The 16,058-nt window shown below is 31.3% G+C and overlaps 1 protein-coding gene across 1 annotated transcript; it reads left to right on the plus strand.

Annotated features, from left to right (window-relative positions):
- The first annotated feature begins 11,996 nt into the window (after positions 1-11,996).
- On the plus strand, positions 11,997-14,522 carry LOC114196304 (probable cytokinin riboside 5'-monophosphate phosphoribohydrolase LOGL10). The gene is made up of 7 exons (XM_028086906.1): positions 11,997-12,459; positions 12,552-12,649; positions 12,754-12,784; positions 12,882-12,981; positions 13,406-13,476; positions 13,859-14,002; positions 14,128-14,522. Exons 1-7 carry the CDS (start codon positions 12,334-12,336, stop codon positions 14,221-14,223), a joined length of 666 nt encoding a protein of 221 aa, XP_027942707.1. The 5' UTR covers positions 11,997-12,333; the 3' UTR covers positions 14,224-14,522.
- Positions 14,523-16,058: the final 1,536 nt, after the last annotated feature.

The raw sequence follows: 16,058 nt of genomic DNA on the forward strand, positions 1-16,058 counted from the left end.
TTTGACTTGGACTCTCGATTTTCGTGTGCATGGAGATGGGTAGCTGGTAATAAATAGAGTGGTGGAAAAGGTTAAAAGAAAGTCTTAAATGTGAAATGTGAGGGTTGGGCCAAGGTGTTGATGTTATCAGAGGTTTCAGTCTTGAAAAGAGGCTACCCATGTTCTGTGACTGAGATTGGTTGGTATTTGTTACGAACAACGAAAGTAGGAGATGGGATATGTTACCCCACCACGCTCCAAGGAAGAAAAAAACATATACATATATTTATGGGAAGTTAGTTTTTCTTTTTCACATTAACTGTGGTAACAACCTTCCCCTGGCAGGCTCTGTTGAGCACATGCACCCACGTTACTTTTGCACTCAAAGCTGAAGGGACATTACGAGTAGTAAGGACATGAAATGGCAGTAGCAACAACCTTTCTCGAATTTACCAAACACCATTCAAAGTCACGGTTAAAGTTTTCCCAACTTCGTAGTGGAGCTCATGGTGCGTTATACCAGAAAGAGGTGGTAACAGCAACTTGGATTATGGAGCATTTTCTGAATGCAAATGCTAAATCAAAAAACATGGTCCACTAAACATAGCCTTCACCGGTTTACCTATTAAGTGGTAGACAGGGATTAACGAAAAGCATCTGGGATAGAAAAAAATCTAACATTGAAATCGGAAAAGACAGAAGAAAAAACATGTTTAGATATTGGTATGAGATATAGGTCTACACCGACAATAGGCATACGTTTTGATGACTCAATACTCGAACAACCGATCTCCTTAATGTAGCTACTAGCTTGGTGGGTGGGTACCCTAATGTTCATTAATACTTATGGTGAGATACGACGCAGTATCGCAAGTTTACACTAATGAAGGCGCACAGATGTTAGGTATATATGCATGGGTTTATGTTGTTGCAGGGGAAAATAGAATTGGCTTGGCCCCATCACAGCTAAGCTTGGAATCACGAGCACCCAAGGACTTTACCGTGTACCTTAACATGTGCTTTGTCACTTCATCGGCATCAAATTCGTTAGTTTGCAACAAAAGGTCTTCACTCTATTAACACCTATGCTTAGATGGGTCCGAGACAGGGTGGAAAATATTTGTTCGCAATCTTCAATCTTCACCTTAATTAATGGTTTTGAGAGATTGTAAATAGCATGTGATTTCTTGTGAAATTTATTGCAGTCTTATCTACCCTGTTCAAACCAACTCAGGAACGATGACTGAATGAATGAATGGTTTTGAGAGAGACCTGCATGGAGAATAGTAGACAAGAGTTACTGATTGTGGAGCCCATAAAAACGTGAAAGGTTGGATGTTATGTTCCTAGGAATGTGATTAAAGAGAAAAAGAAGGGTACGTGCGAGTAAGTAAAGGTTACCCCCTCTTCCCTGTTCAAAGAATTATTGTATGCCGTATATACCTAGTACTCCAAACTTTTATTTAATGTCAAACTTCTATTATTACTTTTCGTTTCTTCTCATCCTTACTTTCCAACTAAACTCCACGTTAAGCCTCATTCACATCTTCTCCTACAAGATAAAACTCGCTCTCACTCTTGGAACTGAAAAAAAAGAAAATCGTATTTTTAATATACAATTACGAGTCTGTATTTTATTTTTCTTAAGTATATCTATCGCTTTAGGAGTCTAATTCTTTTTCATTTGGTTTCTCTGCTTTTGTTGTCATCGTTATTTTTAGCAAGTTCCGTATATATTTTTGTCGCACGGCGAGGAGCGAGACTAGACATCGTGGTAGAACAAAGATTGTGTTTTGGGCTGTTTCTTGGGATTCCCGTGAATCACAACTTATGGGCCACCGTTTGTAAAAGCCCACTAATTATCTCCATGGCGATGGACTAAAATCAAGAAATCAGATAACTGTTTGACCCAATTAAGAAAAGGAATAAGATGATAGTGACCAAAAATTAAAACAATTGGATCAGCTTGGTTAACCAAAAAGGAAAAAAGGTAACACATCTAAATTCCTAATTCCCATCATTAGTCTTTTATTGGACGTAATCTGCATTTCCACTTGTTGGAAGTTTGTTCGTAATCGATGGGACACTACAATCTAACCCATCTTCATGCTCATCATGTCAAATGGGCTCAAAGTAAAAGATGGAAATTCCAAGATCTTGAAACTTATTGTTGACAATAGAGACTTATGTTTTTTTTTTTTTGTTTAATTTAGAAAAATAGACACATCAATTACTTACCCTATGTTGGAAAACTCATCATTTTTCCTCTGATAGAGTTAGAGGAGTATAGAAATTATGATGGCGGACAATAAAATAATAATATATTGTTGGACGATTAATAATGTATTCATTATTTTTAAAAATATAACGAATTCTTCTATTGATATGTGCATACCAAAATTAATTTTTACCACATTTCGTAAATATATATTTAAAACAATGTCTTTTTAAATAGTTTTCAATAATCATGTTTATATCTGTTTTATGAAATTTAATTATTACCTTTTCCAAATATATTTATAGAATATATATTTTTTTTAAATATAACTTTTCTAGATGAATTGGATATTCATGAAAAAAAATTGTTAATTGATTAATTAATTAGAGTGAACTTTTATTAAATCGATCAGTTTGGACTGTATTTTTAATGAATTAATAAATTTCGTTTATCCAATCCATTATATTCTGAAAAAAAAATCTTGTCCTGTTCATTGGGTTTGTATTTCAAATCAATATTTTATTTTTCATGCTATATTAATGAGAAATAATATGTTTACAACGAATGAAAATTATGAACAATTATAGATTTGAGGTTAATGTGCTTATGTTTTCCATATATTAAGGGCACAACAACTTGCATTGTGTTTCCCATTCAGCCAACATACTATACATCCGGAAAATAACTGATTATCCACTATCTTATCATAATGTTCTATTTCATTAAGATCTCATAAGTCAAAACGCCAAATTCTATACCTATTTGTAGATCATCAATCAAGGAGAAAAAGTACACATTAATGTCATAATATAGACATCATGTTTGGTACATAAGAAGCACTTCCATTTCATATAACCTTTGACAAACACAAACTCAAAGTCCTAATTCATGTATCTGTGTACTTTAAGAGACTGAGAGTATAGTTGTAATTTAATTACAAAATAATATTATGTATTTATTATTTATGTTACAAAAATTCGTGAAATTATTATATTAATAAACAGTTATAAATCTGTATTTTATTTTCCAAATACACCCATCATTTATAAAGAGTAATTCGTTTTCATTTGATTCCTCTGTCTTTTTTCGGCACTTTTTGTTAGCAAGTTGCTTGCACTAGTATTACTATACGTATGGGCTGCTATTTGGGATATCCATGAATCAGAGCCCATGGAATAAAATTAAGAAACCAGTTCATTCGAATAAAAATTGAAAATGAAAATGTCATCCCAAATTTTCAATATAAATATAACGAAATTTACATGAAGAATTTACGTATATTTATTAATATTTATAATACAAATAATTATGTTTAAATTTTTTTATAGTATATATATATATATATATATATATATATATATATATATATATATATATATATATATATATACTAATCGACTATATTTATTAATATCTATGCTTTTATTATAATAAAATAATAAATTAATAATAAATTTATCAATGATAAATTAATGTATTTTTATGTTCACTTATTTTCGTTTTCTTTTCTTAATCTAAATACTTTCGCTTTTACTCTTCCTTTATTTCTTTCTTCGTTTTCTATTTTCCATCCTTCAATCCAATTCAAATTCCAATAGAAAACATTAGTAGTTTATTGGATGTAACCTTGTTTTCCTAATTTAGGGTGTTCCTCCGTAATTGATAATTGATGGAACACCACAATTTGAGCAATCTTCGCGTTTCAAATGCATTAAAAGTAGAAGAAAAAACTCCAAGCTCTTCAAATTCATTCCGGGCTCACATTTAAGGATTTAGAAATACAAGAAAAAGTTCATATTTTCTATTCTTATTTTGAAATAGTTATACGTTTTTAATGTTATAATTATTTTGTTTTCGGGAGAAAATCTTAAATTGAATGTGGAAAAAGAATTCGTTATAATTATGTTCTTTAATCCATAACTCTGATATTATAAAAAAAAAATGAACTTGAAATGAAATTCAACATTACATAATTAATTTGTAAAATTTGTAATTATTTATAAATAAATTTTGTTAAGATATATTTTAGCATACGACTCTAATAAAATATTAAGAGGTGAATTTTAAATATAATTTGACATGAAAAAACTAATTTATATATAACTTTATATATAAAGTTATATATATAACTTTATATATATATATATATATATATATATATATATATATATATATATATATATATATATATATATATATATATATATATATATATATATATATATATATATATATATATATATATATATATATATATATATATATATATATATATATATATATATATATATATATCGTAAATGAACCTCTTTTCTCTTTGAGCTGGTCCACCATATCTGTCCTGCCAACACAGCATGTTTACCTTCTCTAATCTACACTCACCACCATCATTTTTCATATGACTTTCTTTCTTTATTTAGAGATAATAGAAGAATCTAATGTGAGAAAATTTACAGTAATTGGTGAACCAGTTCTAAGCTAACTGTTCCGAGTTACATCCATGTCATATTATAAGCGGTTGGTAGTTAAAAACAATTGGCACCAGCAACTTATTTATATGTTTCATGTATATAGGTATGTTACATACGATTGAAGTGATAAGGTTATAGAAGATTAAGTATTTCACCGACACATATGCAATGAGGTGAGATATGCATGGGAAGTAATAGGTGTGTGTGGTTCCAAGTTGCAATTAAGTTTGAAACAAGTGAACGCGTTTTTAAACAGTTGATGATAGGGATTGGGAAGTGAAACTCAGCAACAAATGTATATAAAATGATTGCAAAGCAATCAAACACACGAATGCATCGCAGTCAGAGGTCACAGGTTGTATGTGTCGGGCGTTGCCAGAGTGAGAGACCCCTTGTCTTCAGATTCAGATACCTTCTGTACGTATGTAGTACGGGTAACGGACCACGCCGTATACGGTTCATATACGTACGCAGCTCCTCAACTTTTGTATTATTATCATTACATGCAGCAGCAGCATCATACGTTACTGTTAGAGTTAAGGTTGGTGAAGAATCCTGGTAACTGTTTCTACTCCTCTCACCACTGTCTAAAGCTTAGAGCATTGTGTTTGGACTTTGTTGCTAAAACAGAACTCAAATTAATGTTAACGGATAGGGTAGAAAGGAGTTATACTTTCATTTAATGACGTGTCATCGTACTAAATAAAGAGTTTGGAATCTCATATAATTCACATATTTAAATTCATTAAATGTAGTACAATTAAGTGTGAAATTAATTTCAAACATTATAAGTCTTGGTCACTTTATTTAATTTGGAAGAAAAATTATCCATTAATTAACCAGTTTCCGACTATGGAATTAAAAAATTATAGCAAAATAAAAAAACCTGAAATAACTATAACACTTATTTAAGGATCGATTAAACTTACTCAATATTATGAGATTAAGTAATAATGTAAATGTTATTATGCTAGCTGAATCTATATCCAGATTGAACTCACCAAGTGTAATAATAATTAGAACTGTCAAAATGGGTTGAAACTCACTAGCTAACCCAGCTCATCACAGGTTTGAGCCGAATTGAGTTGAAATTCTTTTATAAATTTAAATACGGGTTGATTTTTGACCCGACTTACTCGGGTTCAACTCATGGTGAGCCAGATTGGTTCACTAACCTGCAAATGAAGAGTCACACAAGTGTTTTTTGTTAAGTTAGGCTTTGCATTTGGGTCATGTTAGGTTATTTTTTTTAGCCAACACATAGATAATTTATACTTTTGTGATTTTAGTTTGTATTTGGATTGTATTAAAATTTATTTAGATTTTAATTAGAATTAGAATTTAGTTTTGACTGAAAACAAAAATAATATATTTTTTGAATTAAGTGAACCCGTGAGTCAACTCGTTTAACCCATCAGCCAGTCGTAGGTCAGGTCGAGTTCGAATTTTTTTAGCTCGCTAATAAGTGAACCAGATTGGTTGACTCATTAAGTGATCAACTCGTGATGGATCGGGCCGGATTATCCATTTTGACAGCTATAGTAATAACATAAAAAGAAGTATCAAAATTTTGCTTTGTCTAGAGAGTTAAACGGAGAAAAAAATAAGTTATATATTGTAGTGTTGAAATATTTTAAGTAACAAATATAATCCTTATCAATATTTTAAATTTAGGCTTGATTAAATACTTAAAAAAAACTATAATACAATAAAAAGCAAAGGCATTTTAGTTTATATATAAGTTAATTTTGAAAGGTTAAAGTGTAAGAGATAACGAGACAACGAGTGAGAAAGACGTTTCTGATAGGAACAACTCTATTGGGCCAAGAAAAAAAAAATCTCCATTTTCTATATTTAACAACCCACAAGTGTGTTATTACATCTTTAAAATGTTTGTTTTGAAAAAAGAAATCCTCAACGCGGAGCATGCCAAGTGGCTCTTTTCTCATCCATTTGTTTTTCAAAATGAGTGAATTTCTTGTATCCATAGCGTGAAACGACAACATGAAAGTCGTAAAAGATATTAATTTCTTTTGTTTTTTAGACAAAGAACTTTCGTGGCCCCCAAAAACCATGCCAGTAAGACCTTAAAGTCTTGAACGAATAAAGTTCATTAATGTGTTAAGAAAATAACAGGAACTTGACTTTTGTGAAGGATCAAATTAGCACACGCAAATGCCTCTTCCTGAGACTAATTAATAGTAATTAGATATTGTATTTATGAAATCCACGTTATGAGGACCGTAATTATACAAATAAGCCGCAGTGAAAGGACCACACAACATTAAACAATTTGAGGTTCACACATTCAACTATGTTATATATAATATTCCCAAATTAATTAACACCCACGAGTTGTGAAAGCAATGAAGGAGTGTGAAGAGAGACACATTCCTGTTGAATTGTGCGAAGCACAGATGTGCATGCCTTTTAGAGACAGGCTCGTACTATATATAATTAAGAGGGGAAAATCATATTCATCATGCCACTTAATAAAAAAAAACACTTAACATATTATATATTCAAGGACAGTTGTGTTTACAATAATTTAGGCTCATTAAAGAAAAACACATTTATATGAAAAAAAAATGTATAAAGAAAGTTTACATTTTTAAGGGTAAGACAAGAAGGAAGACGTAAGATAGATGTTTTTGGATTGAAGTGTGGAAGATTCATTCCTATTTTGTGTTTGGAAGAAGTTGATTCCTTTCCTTGTTCTAGAAAAGGAAAAGGATAAACAATATTTTATGATGTGATTCATTAGAAAAAAAAAAAAAAAAAAAAGAAAAGAAAAGAGCGTGGCATTGGGATTCCAAAGGGACAACATTTGGAAGGCACCAGATATGTCCCACGCGGCGTTATCGGAGTGCAAACCACCTTCTATGGGGTACCTATTTATTACGATAATCTATAATTATCATAAATAAATAAATAAAAAAAATTGGATTATGACATCAATTTATTTGCTTCCCACATTATGTACCATCACATCATTTAACTGCTGCCACTTAATTCATGCCTTGCAATTTGGGGACTAAAATGCCATCTCAAATTTTTCGATCATTTCGCGCCTATTTTTAATTATCACTTAAATCATTTAGTCTAATTAAGTTCGTATTAAAGTTGTGCGGTCGAATAACTATTAAAAATACTGAATTACATCAAAATATTTTTTTATCTACTTTGTTTGATGTGATACAGATTCTCTTTTGGACTCTCTTATATTGGGTTCGCTTAATTTTAGCAAGTTAAAAAAAGTAATATATATTAAAAATATCAAAATCAATATATTTTGAAATTATAGACGATAAAAAATTAATAAAAAAATAAGGATTTTTTCTAATATATAATTGCTTAATATATTATTAAATACTATCTTCTATTGTTTTTTTTAGCAATAAAAAATATACAAATAAAGAAATATTTAGGGTGTTACAATTTTTTACACATAAAAAAAATACAAATAAAGAAATATTTAGGGTGTATCTCATTTTGAATAACATGAATTATGTATTTGAGGTTATCTTACATGATATTTGAGTCAAGTCAAATCATTGTAAGTTTATTAGATCGCTAAACAAGTATTTACTCCCAACGTGTAATTGAAAAAAAAAAAGATCATTTATTTAATTATAAAAACAAATAGTTAATGTGATCCTCGCGATAGAGAGAGAAACAGGAATGCATTATACTAACTATTTTATTTTTGCTTTTTGTTGCTTTTTTATTCTTTAAGTTTATATGAAACTGTTATGTTGTTTTGTATAAATTAAGCATGTAAATTATTAGCTTGTAATAAAACTCTTAAGTGGAATTTTTGCACAGAATTAATAGTTTAACATCGGACGATCAATATGGGGCCACCGACCTCTTTTCTTATTCTACATCATAGGTTGGAAAAAACTAAATATATCTATCAAAATGTACTATGAATGAAAATTGACTCTTCAGGAAAAGTCCTTTCAAATTATTATTTTTGGCAATTTTTTGAACTCTTAAATTGCAAACTCTCCTAGGAAAGAAAAAAGAAATAACTTTTCAAAAAAGAAGTACTCACTCTGGTCACTCGGACACAGCCTACATTCTCAATTTAACAAATAAACTTTAGAGAGAAAAAAAAAACAGGGAAGAACCAAGCTTTTGAGTCTAAAATACACAATTGTGTAAAACTCTAACTAAAATATAGAAGATTTTTTTTTTCTAAAATATTGATGTTCTGTAAAAGCATATATAATTTCATATCATATGAAAAAGAATGCGATAGATATATACCAATAAATAATGAAAAAATAGGTGAGTTTCTTAGCCATCTAATTATGATGAGTTTGAATTTTATATCGAGAGAACTAAGAACATTGATTAATATAGATTTATAAACTTATTATTATAAGATTTTTGGTTAATAGTGTATCTAATGTCTTGTCTAAATTATTCACTCTTTGTTTATACCAAGTCCCTTTCTAAAAAAAAAAAGAAGAATAACAAATTAGAAATGCCTTCACATTAAATTTAGTATTTCTTCACCAAAAGAAAAAAAAAATAGTGTACTTATATTAATTTTAATTTTTGTTGAAGATCCGTAAATTCATTGTCTTAAGATTTTGAGTTATGTGTGAATTGAACTTATGTTTCATTTTTGTATCTTCCTATTACTATTCTCTAAAAAAAAACTCGTCACTAGTATGCGAAAGTCTGACGAGACGCAAATGTGTCCCGTTGGCGATGCAAATAGGAGTTATCAGCAAGAAATTGTTGAAATCCAAGTATGAATTTAAGGATAAAAACTTATAAATTCATTGTCTTAATGATCTTTCAAGCCGTTTAGTAGGTATAAATATTTTTAGAGTTAATAGCGTTATTTCAAGAAGTTTCAAAAAGACTGGTATTTTTTAATTTAATTTTTCTGGAATCCAATTTCGTTTATTTTTTTCTATAATTTTTATTCTAATGTAAAGGTCTTACAAGACTAATACTCTCAATGATATTTTATTTAATTGTTGGATTCATATATTATATATATTTCGAAAACAAAAAAATATTTTTTATTCATATAAAGGTCTTGTTCTTTTATATCATGTTAACCTACTTTAATAGAAAAGTCTTACAAAATTAGATCATTAATTTTATGACCAAATTATGGTCCTGCAACAAAAATGCTTTACCAATCTTTGTTCTCGTACATTCATTTCTTAAGATTATTGATTGTAAATGGTTTATTCAAAGTACTATATTTTTATATATAATAATCTCGGAATAAAATTTAGACTGTTCTTTTCAAAAGCACACCGCCCGAAAAGAAAAGAATTATAAAAAAAAAAAGTGCGTTAAATAGGCATAAATACTCGTCAAGTCATATTTTGTTTGTTTCATTGGAAATTCTTTAGTTTGAACAAGAACAAATGTAAATTATTCTTTAGTTATGTTTGGCTTTAGAAATTTCAACGAATGTGTTTGTGTAATGTGAATGTGAAATCGTGGCTTGTAAATGATTCAGAAGGCTGAAAGTAAAAAAGGTTGTGTGACATTTTTGGCGCAAATTGAAACAAAGGTTCCGTTATCCAACTCCAAATATGAAAGCACTTTAAAGAAAGTGGAAACGGGAAATTAGAGATGAAAAGAACGCAACAATAGTTGAAGCTTCGTTCTCATTTTTGTATCATCAACTTTATTCCCATTCCATCCACGGTGTGGGTAGGCTGTGACCAAAAAGGAAAAAAATAGAAAAAGAAAAAAAAAATGTAAAAGTGAATGGAATATTAGTAAAACATTCTTTGCTCCTTAGGTTGGAAAATGACAGGTTCATAAATAGGTTGAATTAGCAACGTATTCGATTTTTGAGCAGTGAGTGGTTGACAAAGACGATACATGCCACTGTACCTGTTCTTCAAACTTCAAAGTACCATCATCCACAAAATTAAGTACAACATCATCATTAATGATATTATTGGATTCCTAGATTGCAAAATTATCATTAAAAATGTTTTAACATGCCTAAATTATGTAATTCTATTTAATTGAGTAGATATTAGAGCATGTGGATTTTATTTATTGTTTTGAATATTTTCAGGAAATGTCCCTTTTATGCATTATTACAATTGTGATTGATAGGCAATCGGGCAGGCCCAGTAGGCTTGGTCCTGTATTACATGCAACAACCGCTACAGCTGTTATTATCATTCTTGCAAAAAAAATAAAATAAAAAATAAAACTTATGATTATCAGATATATCTTTTTAGTAGGTCCATAAAAAAAATTTCCACTCATCCATAAACAATTCAAGACAACACTATAGTTATAACAACACGTAAGAGTGACGTTAAATATTTTGTTAATGTGTGCATGCTTTATGAAAAGAGGATACTTTACGAATATATAGAACTATTTTTTTCAAAACTATATATAAGTGTTTTTTAATAAAGATTAATGATTTATTTGGTTAGTAAGAAATTATATTCCAGATATTTATGCCTTCTTCTGGGTTTTGTTTCCATACCAAGCAATTCACGAATCACGGGCCGGGCAGACAACATTCAAAACTTCACGTGACATTCACGTGTGCTTCTATAACTCCCAAATACTGGGACTCCTATCTATATTTATACTTTTAACATCATCAAGCTTTTGAAACTTTTAAACAATTCACACCCGCAAAAAAAAAAAAAAAAACCAGAAAAATTAACCTCGTTTTTTTAATACTATGTGTCTCCAAAATTAAACTAACGGTTATGTCAATCCTTCATTTAATTATTTTATATGTAGCGTTTGTTTGAGAGTAAAGTAATAAAAGTGTGATATTTTGGTTTTTATATTTGAAATGGTTATTAAACGTTTGTGATGATCCTCTCCGTTTACTTTTCTAGGAAAATGGTGGAGAAGGACAATTATTTTGGGCCACTGAACTGCACAGCGTACGAATATATGAGAACCGCAAAGAAACTGCAATAGCATGATATGATGAGGTTTTTTCTAGCTACACTGTGCCTCCGTGCATCATATCTATCATTAAAAAAAAAAAAAAAGCCTTACCATGATTTGTGTTCACAAAGCAAGTGCTAACTGGGATTTGTTTTTGTTTGCATCAAAGATATTATAACATAATATTTAAGTTTTTAATTAATAATATTAATCTGACTAAAAAGTGTCGTACATGTGACGTACGTACCAACATTGTAGATTTGTTTATTTGAGGAAGGCGTGGAATTTTATTATTTTTTTGAAGGGTGTTAAAATGTTTTAGGAATTTACATTATGGGATTTGAAAAGTGTAGTAATGTATAATGGATGGAATTTGGAAAAGGAATATACGGAGAACTAGAAAAGGAAAAAGGATAGCGGAGTAAGTGTCAATCAGATTCAACAAGGAAGAATATGTCTCGAGACGAGATGAGAAATGAGAGAGACGAGAGAGATGAAAGAGATAGGAGATGTGATGGGGAAATTGATATGATATGGTTAATATTATCATGTCATGTGTGGGTAGCATGGCACTCTCATTCTCATCTTTATTTATGAGACAGAGTGAGTATAAAGAGAAGCAATGACACCAATTCTGATTCCCCCTCACTTTTGGCTTCTAAGTGATTGCTGACTCCTTATTTTCCCCTCTTCTTTCCTTTTTCTGCCTAATATTATTATTCTCTCTTCTCTCTTCTCTTTTCTGTGTTCATGGAACCTCAACACCAACAATCCCCAACCAAGTCTCGCTTCAGACGCATCTGCGTTTACTGTGGTAGCAGCCCTGGCAGAAGCCCCAGCTACCAACTCGCTGCGGTTCAACTCGGAAAACAACTGGCAAGTATATATTATAATTAATATCATTATCTTTTGTGTTTTGTTTGTATGAGAAAGGTGTGAATGAAATGTATGATATGTATACTGTGTAGGTGGAGAGGAAGATTGATTTGGTGTATGGAGGAGGAAGCATAGGGTTGATGGGTCTAATCTCACAAGTTGTATACGATGGTGGACGCCACGTGTTAGGGTAACTCACCGTTCCCTTCTTCTCTCTCTTTCTTCTTCATCTTTTTTTTTTTTTTTATATATATCCGATTCCTCATCAATCTTCTCCCTCTGCTACTGCTACAGGATCATTCCAAACACACTTAATGCAAGAGAGGTACACTTCTATCCACAACTTGCATATTTTTTTTTTTCTTTTCACAATTCATTCATTCATTCAAGAACTGATAGCAGTGGTTAAACGATGTGTTCAGATCACCGGCGAGAGTGTAGGAGAAGTGAGAGCTGTATCGGGCATGCACCAACGCAAAGCAGAGATGGCCCGACAAGCCGATGCATTCATTGCACTCCCAGGTTTCTCTTCTTCTTTTTCTTCTTTCACCCTCTTTCTCTTTTTTCAAAATTCTCTTTTCTTCCACTTATGTGGAAATATAGCCAGATATTATTATTATTATTTAATTGTTTTTCAAACAGTAACATTCTTAACTAACGTACTGTCACCTCACCTCTCAAATTATTATTTCACCCCTTTCAATGATTTTTATTATACCAATAATTTTATGAACTAAAGAATTTTTTTTTTAATGTTTGCTTGTGAATATATATAAATAACAAATACGCCCGTCTTAATAATTTGTCATCGTTTCCCAAGATAACTGTTTCTGTAACTGTCAACCGTATGGGTTGTATGTATGATCGAATTGTTTTGGCGGTGATTCCTATGAAATTCCTAGTATTGGCAGTAATAATAATTCCTTGCAAATTTATGTTCCGACAGGTGGATATGGCACCCTCGAAGAACTACTGGAAATTATCACCTGGGCTCAGTTAGGTATCCATGATAAACCGGTAAGATTTCCAAAATTAACCAAAAAAACAAAAACAAGTTCTTTTCCACTCTTTCATCTAAGATAATAGTATGTATTAAAGCAGTATTTTTTTAATTTTTTTAATTTTTTTTGGGTGTTGACGTCACTTAATACATCAGGAAATTTATTTAGCGAAATGACTGGGTTATTAATTAGTAATAAATAGGCATTATTTGGGGAAGTCAAAGAAAAAGACAGAATGATGGTGTTTACCGTTCAAACAAGAGAAGTAATTGATTGATGATTATTTTTGGAAGCTGAATGGTGACTCATGATGAATTAAGATTGATTAAGTAACAATTTAATTTAATAATGAAAAAAAAAAGGGGGGAAGAAAAGTGATGGGAGTGAATTGGTTACAGGTGGGGTTGTTGAACGTGGATGGGTACTACAACTCGCTGCTGGCATTCATGGACAAAGCTGTGGACGAAGGTTTCGTAACACCTGCTGCCCGTCACATTATTGTTTCTGCCCAGACTGCCCAAGACCTCATGTGCAAACTTGAGGTACATAATAATATTTATTTAATAATATGTTATATGTAGAGAGAGCCTATGATATATGCACACGTGGGAGAACGTGGTGGGTGGAATCCGATTTATCTGAACCGTTGATTTCCCACTTTGAACAGGAATATGTCCCCGAGCACTGTGGCGTGGCCCCCAAGCTAAGTTGGGAGATGGAGCAACAGTTAGTTAACACTGCAAAGTCAGATATTTCCCGTTGACTAAAAAACAGAACAACAACGACAACAACAACACTAATGCATCAGCAAGGAGGAGCCTAGGTTAATCTTAAAATTTAGTGTATAAGTATAACCTCAGATGAAATGTTCCACAGAATAGGTTTTTAGTTCACCTGTGGATTTGTAATTTATTTGCCTTATAAGCTTATATATTCACTCTGCAATTTTCTTTCTTCATTGTTAGAGCACTGTGTATTTTGATTTCTTAGCTACCAACTAATTGTGCATTAGAATTTGACTTCGATGCTCCAAGAACATATATGAATACAGAGTTATATATATATGCATATCGTGTCGGTGATTGATTTGTAATATTGGTGTAAGTTTCGTATATAAATATAATTAAGCAGTTGTTGAATACAGGTCTTAAGAGAAAGATTGTTGTGGATGGAGAACAATGATGACACGTTGAAATTATAGAGAAAAGAAGTTATAAAATAAAATAAAATAAAATAAAAAAATGGTTGGAATGTTGACGTGAATCACATGATGAGGTTCCATTCCATGATGTGATGAGGGTTCGGGGACGGGACCCTATTCTTTTTTTTTCTTAGCCAACTACTCGTTCAGAAAAAAAGACACACTTTCTGAGTCTTATTCTAACCAACGCTATGGTCCCTCAGGGATGGACCCACTCATGAATGAATGAATGAATGAATGAAGAGAAATAATAATGTGAATAAAATTTATATTACTAAGACTTATCACTTCCTACCTTCTCAAAAGGGAGATCCTATTATTAGCTATAAGGGGAATGGGAAATAGGCACCAGTATATTCAAGAGGGGACAACCCTGGCTCCTTCCCCAAATATCTTTATACTTTCTTCATTTCTTTATACATCATTATTTTTGTCAACATAGTATCTGGAACATTTTGGAGACTTTAGCTTCATAATTGAAGCAGCCATTTTGGAGCATAGATGAAGTTATTGTGGATGAATAATTGAAGCGCTGAAAGGAAACCTATTCTTGGCCGTACTCAATGGACAACTTCCAAGGTGCCTCGTGTACAAAACAGAAGTTTTGAAGAAAAATCTCACAATTTTGCTATATACTAAAATTCAGGCTGTGGAGGAAAACCATGTCTTCAACTTACGTGTTTACATCAAAGAAAACTTATAAGGTTTACGTAACTTTAGAATTTGAGACGAAGAAGCAGCGCTTGGTGTTTATTCATTGGATGCTCTCTAACTACTGATCTTGTCGGTGCCATAATGTGATATCTCCCAACCTATGTGTCTCTGTTGTTGTGGACTGAGTTCTTCACAGGTGTTAAGGTGGGATGAACCTACCAAGTCGATCGTTAATATTAAATTGCTTAGATAGAAACAATCCACCATTTTTGAAACACTAAATCTGAAAGACAAAGGTATCGAGCATAATGATAGGAGAGGATGCAATAATTAATGTTGAGCAAGGAACCAGAAGGAATGCATGAGCACGTGAAGGTGGTATTTGGGAACTACAATCAATGGGAACTCTTCACGTTGCGATTCTTTCATTATTGGAGAAAAGGAAGGTGATGAGTATGGAAAGGAAATAATAAAAAAAGAAAAAAAAAAAACCTTTTGGCCTACCTTTTCCATTACTTTTTCTTTTCCCTTTTTTTGAGCATTGGATAAGCATCACCTTCGTTCATAAAATTTACAGTGCCGGTGAGAATCACGTCTTCGTAGTCTTTATTTGCGTGCAGTGATTCGTCTTTCCTCTTCCCTTCTTATTTTATGGTGGTCAAAAAGATTAAAGAGGAACCAAAAGAAAGTGATTATAATGTTCTTAATGAAGTCTTGTTTAAGCTAGCTTATGGTGACGTAAT

The sequence above is a fragment of the Vigna unguiculata genome, chromosome 9, assembly GCF_004118075.2.
Source record: "Vigna unguiculata cultivar IT97K-499-35 chromosome 9, ASM411807v1, whole genome shotgun sequence".
Classification (NCBI taxonomy): Eukaryota; Viridiplantae; Streptophyta; class Magnoliopsida; order Fabales; family Fabaceae; genus Vigna; species Vigna unguiculata.